This window comes from Polypterus senegalus, chromosome 9 (genome assembly GCF_016835505.1).
Source record: "Polypterus senegalus isolate Bchr_013 chromosome 9, ASM1683550v1, whole genome shotgun sequence".
Classification (NCBI taxonomy): Eukaryota; Metazoa; Chordata; class Cladistia; order Polypteriformes; family Polypteridae; genus Polypterus; species Polypterus senegalus.
Window position 1 is genome coordinate 6,539,601 of NC_053162.1, and position 14,169 is coordinate 6,553,769.

General features: G+C 42.2%; 1 protein-coding gene across 2 annotated transcripts in view; it reads right to left on the bottom strand.

Annotated features, from left to right (window-relative positions):
• Positions 1-14,169, bottom strand: part of LOC120535086 (centrosome-associated protein 350) — a 192,274-nt gene that overhangs the window by 96,702 nt on the left and 81,403 nt on the right. For both annotated transcript variants that reach the window (XM_039762643.1, XM_039762642.1), the window contains exon 11: positions 1,744-1,832. In XM_039762643.1, the coding sequence (XP_039618577.1) occupies positions 1,744-1,832 (89 nt within the window). The remainder of the gene's footprint in view (positions 1-1,743; positions 1,833-14,169) is intronic.

Below are 14,169 nucleotides of genomic sequence, written 5' to 3' on the forward strand. Positions count from 1 at the left end.
TCAGTATTGGAAGTACACATCAGCTTTCCTCTCAATCCCCTACTGCCCTGAAAACACTCACTGCTGCAGTTATGGAATATTGTTGTGGACTTTATGAAATTAAACTGCTTCATGGGGAACACCCACTATTACTTTGATGCATTTGGCATTATATGCCTATCAAGACAGAAGGTGTGTGCAGTGTGGAGCAGTGGTGCATCACAACAGGGAGGGGATCAAACGTGCAGTTCAGTAGGGAGGCCGGAGTAAGACGGGGTTTTAGAGTCCTCCTATTTGCTTCAGAACTGTTTTGGTACTGTTCCTGAGGTCCAAAAGCACATCTGAATATCGAAAACAAAATTTTAGTACCGATCCAACACTAGCTGAGTGATCTTTAATGCTGTTGTGAAGATGAAGTCATGTGTCGTATATTACCTCATATCTTTAAATTATCTTATAAATCTTATAAATTACTTCATGGACCCCGTGAACATCAGAGGTGACTGTGTGCAGAAGGTACAGACCTATAAATACCTGGGAGTGCAGCTGGATGATAAACTGAACTGGACTGCCAATACTGATGCTCTGTGTAAGAGAGGACAGAGTCGACTATACTTCATTAGAAGGCTGGCGTCCTTCAACATCTGCAATAAGAAGTTGCAGATGTTCTATCAGACACTTGTGTCAAGCACCTTCTTCTACGCGGTGGTGTGCTGGGTAGGCAGCATAAAGAAGAGGGACACCTCACGCCTGGACAAACTGGTGAGGAAGGCAGGCTCTATTGTAGGCACGGAGCTGGACAGTCTGACATCCATGGCAGAGCGACGGGCGCTGAGCAGACTCCTGTCAATCATGGAGAATCCACTGCATCGACTGAACAGGATCATCTCCAGACAAAGGAGCAGCTTCACTGACAGACTGCTGTTACCATCCTGCTCCACTGACAGACTGAGGAGACCCCACACTATGCGACTCTTCAATTCCACTCGGGGGGTAAATGTTAACATTATTATACAATGTTATTGTCTGTTATACCTGCCTTGCACTGTTCACCCTGCATTTTTTAACTTGCACTACATTTTTATCAATATTTAATTAATATTGTTTTTATCAGTATGCTGCTCCTGGACTATGTGAATTTCCCCTTGGGAATTAATAAAGTATCTATCTATCTATCTATTACCAAGCCAATACCATATCGACATACCAACAACCACAACGCAAAATGGTAAGGCCTAAAATGGCAAGTAGTTCTTTTAAGAACAGAGAGCCACCAAAATGAGTTATGAAAAGAGCAGAGGATCCATTCAAGCCAGTGTTACATTGGTGTCAGGAGTGGGATGAAAAGAAGAGCTGCCATCCAATTTTGCATAGAGTACAATGTAGCAAAGCCCTATAAAATGGACTAATTTGGCTCTCAGAGGAGTTGTTGGATATTGGGGATGCTGAGATCTGGAATCTTTACTGCTATTTGTAGCTTTAGTTGTGCAAGATAGCCAAGAGACTGCTACCTTTGCAGCTGGCACTCTTTTGGTCTCAAGGAACTGGGAAAACGTATGGCAGACCAAGTTGCCGCTGACCCCAGGAGGGCCACATGAAGCGGGGCTGTTGGTAAAACTGTACAGGTAACGGATGAGGCAAATCAAAGGGGCATTGCAGGGTTTATCTTCCTGATTAAATATAAATTTGGAGTTGGACCTCAGACATGCCCTTCATTCAAGATCATCAAGATGGCATAACTTGGTACTTTATATCATCACTTACCATAATGAATACTTGCTATTCCTTTAGAGACTACGTGTTTGGATCCAAAGGATGCAGCCACTTGTTTTGTTTCCTTGTCTCTTTGTTGACTAGAACAAAATAAAGAATAACAAATATGTTATTAATAGAGAACATTTAGTAGATAACATCTGAACATTATTATATATCATCACCTGAATGGCAGTTACTCGGTTAACAAGACAATATTCATTTACTATCCCCGGTCAGCCAGTGTGGCATTGGGTTGCTAGGAGGTACAAAGCCACCATGGCATACATTGCAAGGAAGAAGTCTTACCAGTGGCACCTAAACCACAGGGATTTCAGGCTGCCCTCCCAATTATTAAAGAACCTCTACACATTAACTATTGAGAATGTGCAGACACAAAGTATAACGGCATGGTTTGGGAGTAGCACGACCATAAGGCTCATTGCTAACCTCCAGGATATCAATACCAAGCGATGTCAGACCAGGGCAGAGAAAATTATCAGAGATACCAGCAATCCGAACAGTAGCCACTTCTTGATGCTGTGGTCAGGGAAACATAATGGCTGTCTGAAGAACAATTCAGAGAAACTGAGGACAGTCCATATGCACCCTAAATAAGGACAGTGTCTATAGCTATGTGATGCCCTCTTGTCAACAACATAGGCTCAACAGACTGATGGCAATTAATAATAATACATTTTATTTACTGACGCAGATTAATAATAATACATCTCTCTATTATATAAAAAAAAATCTTGGGAGGGAAACGAGACGTGATCTTCTCGAAAGACAAGGCGGTGAGACAAAAGGACAGCTGCTGTACAGGATTTTAAATGATCGACGCGCGAGAAGCAGAACACGCAACTCACCAGCAGCAGCAGCAGCAGCAAGACAGCAGCTGATCCGACCGCATCTCCTTAGTGTGCGTTCACAACGCGAGCAGCGTTATACAGTACAGGCCAAAAGTTTGGACACACCTCCTCATTCAATGTGTTTTCTTTATTTTCATGACCATTTACATTGGTAGATTCTCACTGAAGGCATGAAAACTATGAATGAACACATGTGGAGTTATGTACTTAACAAAAAAAGGTGAAATAACTGAAAACATGTTTTATATTCTAGTTTCTTCAAAACAGCCACCCTTTGCTCTGATTACTTTTTTACTCTCTCTTGGCATTCTCTCGAACACCTGTGAAGTGAAAACCATTTCAGGTGACTACCCGTTGAAGCTCATCGAGAGAATGCCAAGAGTGTGCAAAGCAGTAATCGGAGCAAAGGGTGGCTATTTTGAAGAAACTTTAATATGAAACACGTTTTTAGTTATTTCACCTTTTTTTGTTAAGTACATAATTCCACATGTGTTCATTCATAACTTTGATGCCTTCAGTGAGAATCTACCAATGTAAATGGTCAAGAAAATAAAGAAAGAAACACATTGAATGAGGAGGTGTGTCCAAACTTTTGGCCTGTACTGTACGTCCCGCAAGAAAGACATTTAACCAGGCCCGGGGCCGGAAATAAAGGACAAAGAGTAGATGACAAAGTAAAACGTCAAAGAATTCAAAAATGTTGGCACGGTACACATGCACAGCAGGTCTTCTCGGATCTTCCCGGGAGACACTTTGAAGTCCTGCGAGACTACTTGCACATCACGCCCTACTTACAAACAATTTCTCGGAGACACTTTAATGTCTTGGGAGACAAAGCAGTGAGACAAAAGGACAGCTGCTGTACCGGCTTTTAAATGAATGAATGAATGAATGAATGATTAGGAACTTAAAGTGAGGAAAACGTAAACATTTATAAGAGTTAAGAGAGCGGGAACTGTGCCTGTCAAAAGCATTCACACGAATGAGAGGTGAGAGGACCATGTGTGTGGTTGAATGTGGTTGAGAGGAGGGCGAGAACTGAAGAAATCTCATGGCCATAGTCTCATCTAGTGGGACTTGAAATTATCTCTTTGAAAAAGTCTTGTCTCAGGATTTCCTTTTATAATAGAGAAACAATTTTCTTTTTAATTTTTGTTTTTCAACTAGTTAACCCCAAGCATCTCTCAGGCTCAGAATTCTCTGTAAAGACGGTTAAGCCAAAGTGACTCTTGGGTTAAGCTGTTATGATCGGATATAAAAAGTGTTAAACCCAGCAGTATTCTGCTGTCATCTAGTGGATAATATAGCATCATGAAGCCAAATAAAAAATAAATCAATATCAATATTTCTATGCAGTTTGACACTCTGTGGTAAATCTTCAGTATTGATGAGTAGGCCGGAGCCTTTAACCAAAACAACATTTATTTAAATAGCACATTTGCATACAACAATGTAGCTCAATGTGCTTTACAACAGAACAAAGAGAAACTTACAAAAAATGATTAGCCCAGGGGTGGCAAACTCTAGTCCTGGTGGGCCGCAGTGGCTGCAGGTTTTCATTCTCACCCTTTTCCTAATCGGTGACCAGTTTTCACTGCTAATTAACTTCTTTTTCCCTTCATTTTAATAGCCCTGTTTTTAAGGATTCGGTGCTCTGAATTAATTATTTTCTTCATTAAAATGACAGCCAAACAGAAATCAAATGTGAAACAAGTCAACAGTAGATCAGCTAAATTGGGGCTTCAAACTCCAACTAATTTCACTCCAACCAGTTTCTTAATGAGAAGCCAATTCTTGCTGTTAATTAAACTCATTATTTAATTCTATGGCTTGTTGCTGCTCTCATTCTGACACAGCAGACATTTCCATAACTGCTGATTTTCTGAACACTGTCAAGATGTTTTGCTGACCTGAGAGATCTACCTTACTGAGACCATCACCTTTCTTTACTTTCAGATATTGTGTGATGGGCACAGGTGAGCTGGTAATGTGGCACCTTGTTTTGTGTCTCATTATTGTTTGGCAGCGAAATAAAGAAAAAGAGACAACTAAGGGGCCTGAATCAAGTTAATTAAAACTAGATAGCCGACGCCCGCCATAGCATACAGCGGTGTAAGAATAGGAACGAAAAACAGTGCATTGCCTTCGTCAACGGTTTGTGTCAAGAAATAACCCACTGATAGGAACAGGCAGGTGCCGGATCCCGGAATACAGATGATGTTGTACAAAAACCCGTCGACAGAGAAGATACTGTCATTCATTTTATAACAAAGGCTTAGGAAACAACTGTCGCAGTATAACAAAAATAGCAAGGAGCGAAACCAATGCTAATGGTCGAGATAGTACCTTCCTGTAGCAGCCTACGGAAAAGACACCCAGGCGCAGACATGGCCGAAGTGAAAAGTCACGCGGTCAGGCTAGATATCGAGCGGTGACATGACACCAATGGGGTCATGAGAGAGGAGCAGGGAACGCGGTAGTCTGAAGGAGGAATTGGACTCGAGAAAAGCAACGTGGGGGTGTATGGGAGGCTACAGGCAGGGTGGAGAAGGGCTTGGAAGAGGACGAATAGGAATCGAGAAATGCCATGTGGGCTGCGTGTGGGCGGGACCAGGTTTGAGAAAGGAAGCAGGATGACCCAGATGAGAAATATATATAAGAGATTAAGACAAAAGAAGTTAACTAGCAGCAAAAACTAATGAAGAAGATGGTTAGAATGAAAACCTGTAGCCACTGCGGCACTCCAGGACTGGAGTCTGCCACCCCTGGATTAGCCAATAATATTAAAGAATGAGTAACAACAAAACAAAGTATGGTCAGATGGCCAGGAGGACAGAAAAAACGGAAAAAAAAAAACAAAAAACTCTGGTTAGGCTGGAAAAAAAAAAATAGATAAAAATCTGCAAGGGTTCCAAGACCGAAACACTGCCCGGCATCCACAGCATTCATTGGGCATGTATTGTTAGTAAAGACCGCAGCATGTCAGCCAAGTGGTCATATTTTCTGTGAAAAAGGAAGACAACAGAATTGCTGTCTGTTCTACCTGCAAAATCTGTGGATGAATGTGGCATTAAAAGTTTCGGCTGCATGGCTCACACTTTGTAGCTCGCTGTAAATGAAGGCTTATTGAGCCAGAGAAGCATCTCCAGCTGCATTGCCATTGGTAGATGAATCGTTGCTCATTTTAAGCACTCGCAGCTTGCAAATTCACAACTAAAAGAAATGCAAACAGACCTAGTTACCCCAACAAGAATGCTTCAGCAAGACGTCTCGATTCGTTGCTGCAGCACGTATTATATGCTGAAAAGTCAGCTTCCTGCCCGTCTTACGGCACATCAGCAGGGACTTGTGGAAGACAGGATTACTCTACAGTACTTGAACCATTCTAGCAACTTACTAAGACATAAGCATGCATTCAACTACAACTGTGGATGTGATTCCATCTGTTACTCCACTTAAATGCCTCCTTACCAAGAGGGGCAAGAGAAATTCCGGACTTCAGACGGCGAAAACCACACTTTTGATGGCGGTCACAGATCACTTCAGACTGGTGCAGTCTCCGAGCCACCATACTATCTATCTACTGTCCTTGATCCATGGTACAAAGATCAATTTTTTTGACCAAGACGCCAAAAAATAAAGTACAAGAAGCACTAGAATAACCACTGGTCGAGAAGTCAGCTGGTAAAGGACATGATGAGGGCAACAGCGAACCGCAAGAGAAAACACTTTGCACTCAGAACGATGTTCCTGCTTTGTTGCTGGAGACGTATGAATAAATAGTTGAAGAAAACTCGTATTTGGCTGCTGCCGAGGTAAAATAACCGAATCATAAAATCTATAAATGTATATATAAAATCCAACGTTCGTCTGTCCGATTTTCACGAGAACAATATTTAATGGATTTAGATCATTTTATTTTTCCCCCTATAATTTGCTTGAACATTCCAGTTGATTTTGCGACTTCTCTCATCGTACTAAGCACCATAGTTCGCTTGTGGTACCAATTTATTTGTGCGAATCCGAGAGAGAGACACAGCTGGTCGAAGGGAGGTAGGCCGGGCCATCCTCACTCACGCGTCAACCTCGGAGCGTAACCTTAACTCCGCTTAGTTAGCGAACGAGAAAACTACGAGAGATTTAGATCGTTTTTTTTTTTTCTATAATTTGTGTCACTGATTTGCACAGAAACACAGAAGATTGTAGAGACAGGAACTTTATTCAAACACTGCAAACAAACATATGGCTCTTTTTATTTTTTTTCAAAGGTTTAAACCAAGAGTTCCCAAACTGGTCGATATCTACCCCCTGGGGTCAATTTGAACTTTCTAGGGGTCGATAGTTTCAATAAAAAAATTTGGGGGTCGACGACAGCAAAAATAGACCCCCTTACTACTGCTATTTGTTTGTTACTTCAAAATATCTATGATTCCATTAGGCACTTAATTAAGAAGTAAAATAATTCAAAAAAACACTTTTTTGATAAAAACACATCACATACCAAACTTGCGAACGAAAAGGTAAAATGTGTCATTAAAAGAGTCACACGTAAGAATGTATGAAAATACATGGAGCACAATCATGTCTGTGCATCGTCTTATCGAACGTATCAAAGCAAGTGCGGACATGAAAAACCGTTGCACGTCCACACTTGCTCGCGGTGGGACGAGACGACGGATATTCGATATTAGCAGAATCTATCAGTCTTGTACGGTCATGCTTTCATAAAACACTATAAATTGGTTCGTTTGATGTGACATGTACTTGTTTGTAATTGGAACTTTGAATATAATTATTTATTGAGGAGCAGTACTACAAAAAAGAAAATCGGAGGACACAGTTTATTTGAGTTTGAACAAAAATCTTCTGTTTCAAGTAAGTACATACTTTGTTTTTTTTATCACGGGAGCTGTCGAAATTGTTAATAAAAGTTTTTATTTCTTCAGATAATATTATGACTGCACCAAAAAAGAAATACAGACAGTACAGCTTGGACTATTTGTACTTATTTTGAATTTACATATTTATTTCATAAATGTCAAAATGTAAAAAAAACTCTGCTCGTATTTTTTGCTTTAATTTTCATTAGTGCAGGTTTCGATATTAAATGATGCACAAGATAATGCCATATTCTGTAGTCCTTTTATCTATGGCAATCATTAATTACAAGTGATTAAAATGAAAAGTTTGATATCTAGTGAAATATTTAATATCGAGTACTGTACAAATTTATTAAATGACTAGGGGGTCGACGGTTTTAAATGTTTTTGGTAAAGGGGTCTGCGGCCGAAAAAAGTTTGGGAACTCTTGGTTTAAACGGACTCCTTGACAAGACGGAGATGACAGTTCCGTCTCACAATTTAAAATAATGCAAACATATCTTCCTCTTCAAAGGAGTGCGCGTCAGGAGCAGAGAATGTCAGAGAGAGAGAGAGAAAAGCAAACAAACAATCCAAAAACTGACAGGTACTGCTCGGACTTTTAGGTCTGTGAAGTACTGCACGGATCGCGCGATAGATCAGCCACAAGTAAGTCCAACAAGCAAGGGAGCAATGTGAAGGTAGTCTTTCAGCATTTTTTAACCTGTAAGGGTGTGCGATCAGCCCCCCAGCTCACATTTGCTTGAACGTTCCGGTTGATTTCGCGACTTTCTCATCAGATTTCGCTTGTGGTACCGATTTATTTGTGCCAATCCGAGAGAGAGACTGCACCCCGAGGAGAGGGGGGGGGGAAAGAGGGCAGGGCTTTCCTCAGTCACGCGCCAGCCTCTGTTCGAGTCTGTCTGATGTGGCATTGGCGAAAGGGTTTTTATCCCTCCGATTCTTCTAATCGTGACAGACATGCCCCTGTGAATTCAAGAGATTACGGTTCTCGGTGAAGCTTTGCTTTGCAATGTCAATTAACAAGACCCAGGGACATACATTGAAATTGGCAGGGGTTGATCGTAGCACAGCATGTTTCTCGCACGGTCAGCTTTACGTCGCTTTCTCCCGGGTTAATTCCCCAAGAAATCGATATGTCCTCGCCCCTGATAGCTTATCAAGAGGCCCTCGGATACGAAAGCTATCAATATAAATTCTTCTCAATACAAATTCAAGTTTTTTAAATTTAGTTTTAAAGTTTGTCCTGTTTCACTACTTTGCGGGTGGAGCCACGTGGGAGAGCTAGTTATTAATAATAATCATCATAATTTGGTAGATCAAACGTCCAGAATTAAAAAAAAAAGTTGTTTTTTTTTTTGGTAACCCACAAATCATACACTGCAACTTCCAAATATCCAAGCAGTATCATCGTGCATTTCCCAGTAAGTCACAGGCGGCAAGGCATTTTTGTAATGTTAAGGTCTGTCCATCTGTCATGCGATTACTCGCAAACTAATGGGACTAGAACTTTGATGTTGGTCCTCATCGAAAGCTTATGACCCGGTATGTTCTGAAAATCCAAAAAAATATGAGGTGGTGTTTCCATTTTAGGGTGCAATATAGCTCCCTAGTAGGAATAAGTTCTTTTGTAATTGCACCGTTTTAAGTAACCGAAAACTATACAGATATGATATTAAAAGGTGATATCCCTCCTATAGTGATACACGGCGGTACAAATCACATAAGAGAAAACAACTTAGCTTTCTTTACTGATGATTTACGCGGCATTACAGACGGGAAGCCATAATAACAAGACAAATGCCAAGGTGGGATCTATACAGTCTGCCATTTTTTCGTCGCTGCACTGGAAGGCTTTTCAGGACAGATGACGATATCACCCATCCATCCGTCTGTTGGCTTCAAAGTATTTGACGGCTGTCCAAGTCTTTTTATACTGTCTTCTCCACGTGCAGGCCCTTACGTCATCAAATAGTTAATTTCCAAACAAGGAAAGAAGATCCCATGCTGACTTCCAACAGAGGACAAAGTAGCATACACCTCTCTTTAGGCTGACTACACATTCCTCAAGCTGTCTCTGTCCACCTTGTCCTATGCACTACTAAATGCGGAGAGACACTTTTGGCCTGGCCTGTACATGTGAATGGATTTATAAAATAATTTCTTGTACAGAGCGCAGTGACATTAAAACTTACATTCTTGTTACAGGTGGCAGCAACCGGGTGGGCACTTAACTGGAGGGCCTAAAAGTTTATTGCAATTAAAGCACAGTCCCTGCTAGCACATCTATTGATAACCCCTCAGGACGCAATACAGACGTGTTCAGAGTTCATAGTCAAGTGTAAGTTCTTTGTGTATTATTTTAGGACCATAGGGCCGAGTGTCTCCCTAGTTTAATATGAATATAATGCACATTACTGCGGTTATCCATCCATTATCTAACCCGCTATATCCTAACTACAGGGTCACAGGGGTCTGCCGGAGCCAATCCCAGCCAACACAGGGCAAAAGGCAGGAAATCTCGGCAGGGCACCAGCCCACCGCAGGGCACATACACACACACCCACACATTAGGGACAATTTAGGATCGCCAATGCACCTAACCTGCATGTCTTTGGACTGTGGGAGGAAACCCACGCAGACACGGGGAGAACATGCAAACTCCATGCAGGGAGGACCCAGGAAGCGATTCCGTGGTGGGCAACTTAGCGAGGACATTGGGATACACCTTACTCTTTACAAAGGAACGCCCAGGGATCTATTATGACCACAGAGATCCAGGACTTTGGTTTTATGTCTCCTCTGAAGGACTGCGCCATTTTTACAGCATAGTGTCCAGGTCACTGCACTGGGACATTGGGATCTACTGGGTGGTCCACATCTAATTATGCAGATCCAGATCGTCTGGATGACTTTGATTTATGCGGGGATGATTGCAGTTTGGCACGAAGACGATTCTTCATGTTGTCAGTTGGTCCGGAATTTTTTCGGGTGATTTTCTATGTAATAAACTTAATAAGTTATAGCGTAATGAAAATTGCATAATTAGATCTGGACCACCCTATACACACACCGCACAGGGCAAGCGCCCCCTGCTGGCCTCACCAACCCAAGATTTTCCTAGTTGGTTGTCTCCAATCCAAGTACTGGCTGGGCCTGAACATGCCTGGCTTCAGGTGACCTCCTTTGAAGTACATGTGGTATGGCTGCCAATGGCAAGTGGACTGATGTTTTCTGTTTAATAAAATTGCCAGCGCAACATGACAGAGCTATTGTGTGTGTCTCTTTTATTTGCCCCCTTTGCCTTTTACCTCCGTTACAGATTATTTAATATATGTTTCCTGTCATCTTATTGTTATTTGTGAAATTAGTGATTTGGCTAATTCTCAAAGAAAATATACCATACCATAGGCCCGAGTGTCTCCCTAGTTTAATATGAATATAATGCACATTACTGCTGTTATCCACCCATTATCTAACCTGCTATATCCTAACTACAGGGTCACGGGGGTCTGCTGGAGCCAATCCCAGCCAACACAGGGTGCAAGGCAGGAAACAAACCCCAGGCAGGGCACCAGCCCACCGCAGGGCACACATTAGGGACAATTTAGGATCGTCAATGCACCTAACCTGCATGTCTTTGGACTGTGGGAGGAAATACACGCAGACACGGGGAGAACATGCAAACTCCACACAGGGAGGACCCGGGAAGCGAACCCGAGTCTCCTAACTGCAAGGCAGCAGCGCTACCACTGCACCACCGTACCGCCCCCTGCTGTTATTGTATATGTTAATATTCATAGAGCTGTGAAGTTATTGTTGTTGTTATTCTTGTTTCTAATGCACAGTCTTGTGATAAGGGACAAAGTCCCACAGGACTAATTGGTGTTTAAGGATTGCTGGGAGATTAAGAATGCTTTGTAAGAGAATAGTCAAAAGGATCAAACAAGAAGTCAGAAAGCCTACAGAAAACCAAGAGGCCGAAACAAAAAGGTGAAACCGATCGCCATAATTTGGAACACAAAAGGAAAGTTGAGAAACCAAAAGATCCGATCACCACCTAAGTGCTCAATTTTTCAAACTGAATTTGCCACTAACTAAAGAATAAAAACTTGTTTTTATCTACCGATGGATGGTGCCCATTGCATGGCTCACGTTAAACGGTTTGTGCATTCAAAGTCATGAGACGTGTAAATGATGAAAAAGTAAACATAAAACAAACATTAAGAAAAGCCTCATGAATCGTAACATCTTGGAGTTTAGTAACTCAGCACTTCTCTACATATTGTGTGTGTATGGGATGAATGAAATTTGATTTGATTTGCTCATGTGGTGGGCGGCACGGTGGCGCAGTGGTAACGCTGCCGCCTCGCAGTTAGGAGACTCGGGTTTGCTTCCTGGGTCCTTCCTGCGTGGAGTTTGCATGTTCTCCCTGTGCCTGAGTGGGTTTCCTCCCACAGTCCAAAGACATGCAGGTTAGGTGCATTGGCGAGCCTAAATTGTCCTTGGTGTGTGTGTCCTGCGGTGGGATTGGCTCCAGCAGACCCCCGTGACCCTGTAGTTGGGATATAACAGGTTAGATAATGGGTGGATAACAGCAGTAATGTGCATTATATTCATATTAAACTAGGGAGACACTCGGGCCTATGGTATGGTATATTTTCTTTGAGAATTAGCCAAATCACTAATTTCACAAATAACAATAAGATGACAGGAAACATATATTAAATAATCTGTAACGGAGGTAAAAGGCAAAGGGGGCAAATAAAAGAGACACACACAATAGCTCTGTCATGTTGCGCTGGCAATTTTATTAAACAGAAAACATCAGTCCTCTTGCCATTGGCAGCCATACCACATGTACTTCAAAGGAGGTCACCTGAAGCCAGGCATGTTCAGGCCCGGCCAGTACTTGGATAGGAGACAACCAACTAGGAAAATCTTGGGTTGCTGATGTTGGTGAGGCCAGCAGGGGGCGCTTGCCCTGTGCGGTGTGTGTATAGGGTGGTCCAGATCTAATTATGCAATTTTCATTACGCTATAACTTATTAAGTTTATTACATAGAAAATCACCCGAAAAAATTCCGGACCAACTGACAACATGAAGAATCGTCTTCGTGCCAAACTGCAATCATCCCCGCATAAATCAAAGTCATCCAGACGATCTGGATCTGCATAATTAGATGTGGACCACCCAGTAGATCCCAATGTCCCAGTGCAGTGACCTGGACACTATGCTGTAAAAATGGCGCAGTCCTTCAGAGGAGACATAAAACCAAAGTCCTGGATCTCTGTGGTCATAATAGATCCCTGGGCGTTCCTTTGTAAAGAGTAAGGTGTATCCCAATGTCCTCGCTAAGTTGCCCACCACGGAATCGCTTCCTGGGTCCTCCCTGCATGGAGTTTGCATGTTCTCCCCGTGTCTGCGTGGGTTTCCTCCCACAGTCCAAAGACATGCAGGTTAGGTGCATTGGCAATCCTAAATGTGCTTGGTGTGTGGGTGTGTGTGTGCCCTGCGGTGGACTGGCGCCCTGCCTGGGGAATTGTTCCTGCATTCCACCCTGTGTTGGCTGGGATTGGCTTCAGCAGACCCACCGTGACCCTGTAGTTAGGATATAGCGGGTTGGATAATGGATGGATGGACTGGTCATTCTGACCCCCTACTCACCCCAGGCTTCTAATTGGCTGTTTCTCTCTCTCTCTCTCTCTCTCCACTTCATCACCTGACACCTCACGTGTGGTGGGTGTACTGGCGGAAAAATGGCTGCCGTCACATCATCCAGGTGGATGCTGCACATTAGTGGTGGTTGAAGTGGCTTCCCACTCCCTATGTAAAGTGCCTTGATTTGTGAGAAAAGTGCTATATAAATGTAAAGAATTGTTATTATTATTATGATCATTATTATTAAAGGATGTGTGTAAGAATTACATGTAAAACACATACGACGAGGTAAACAGGCTGCCTCCATCGGTCTGGAATTGTTGGTGGAGAAGGCTATCCTGGCCAAAACAAATTCTTAAAGGCTTTCTAGTTGGAAGTCTATTGTTTGGCCATTTACTTGACAAGCAGCCAAGCAGATCCATCAACACACACAAGTTTGAAAAAACAGATTAAAATATTCAATTTGAATTTAATCCAAAATCAGCTTACTGAAATCTCATTATGTCCTGTTTTTTTTTTTTATTGTTCACCATAATAAGCTGCTCATTTTGTTGCTGCCCTCTGCTTGCCTAAGAAATCTCATAACAGATTAGCATGAGGATGTTTTTTCGCCAAGACGGCATGTTTTTCTGTTATTGCGGTCTTGTTTTAATATGCGGCGTAGCGGAATGTGGACTAACCGATTTGTAGATTGTGCACAGCAAAAAATCACATAAGGACTACATTTGAGAACAACAACAGTAAGTCAGCCATATCTACTGTGGCTCTCCAACTCAATTCTTATCATAGCACAGATTACAGACTCATAGCCCTTGTACTGTAGATATTTACAGCTATCTGTATTTGTGTGTATTAATAATAAAGTATGGTGTACATTTGTATACAGTGTCACACATGTGCCTGAGGACCACATCCTTGGCTCTGATGAGGTAAATACTACTACTCTGGGATGAGAGGGGACCCTGATGCTAGCTGTTTGTTCTCTTTCCACCACAAGTACAGGATAAAAACACCCAAAGAAGAT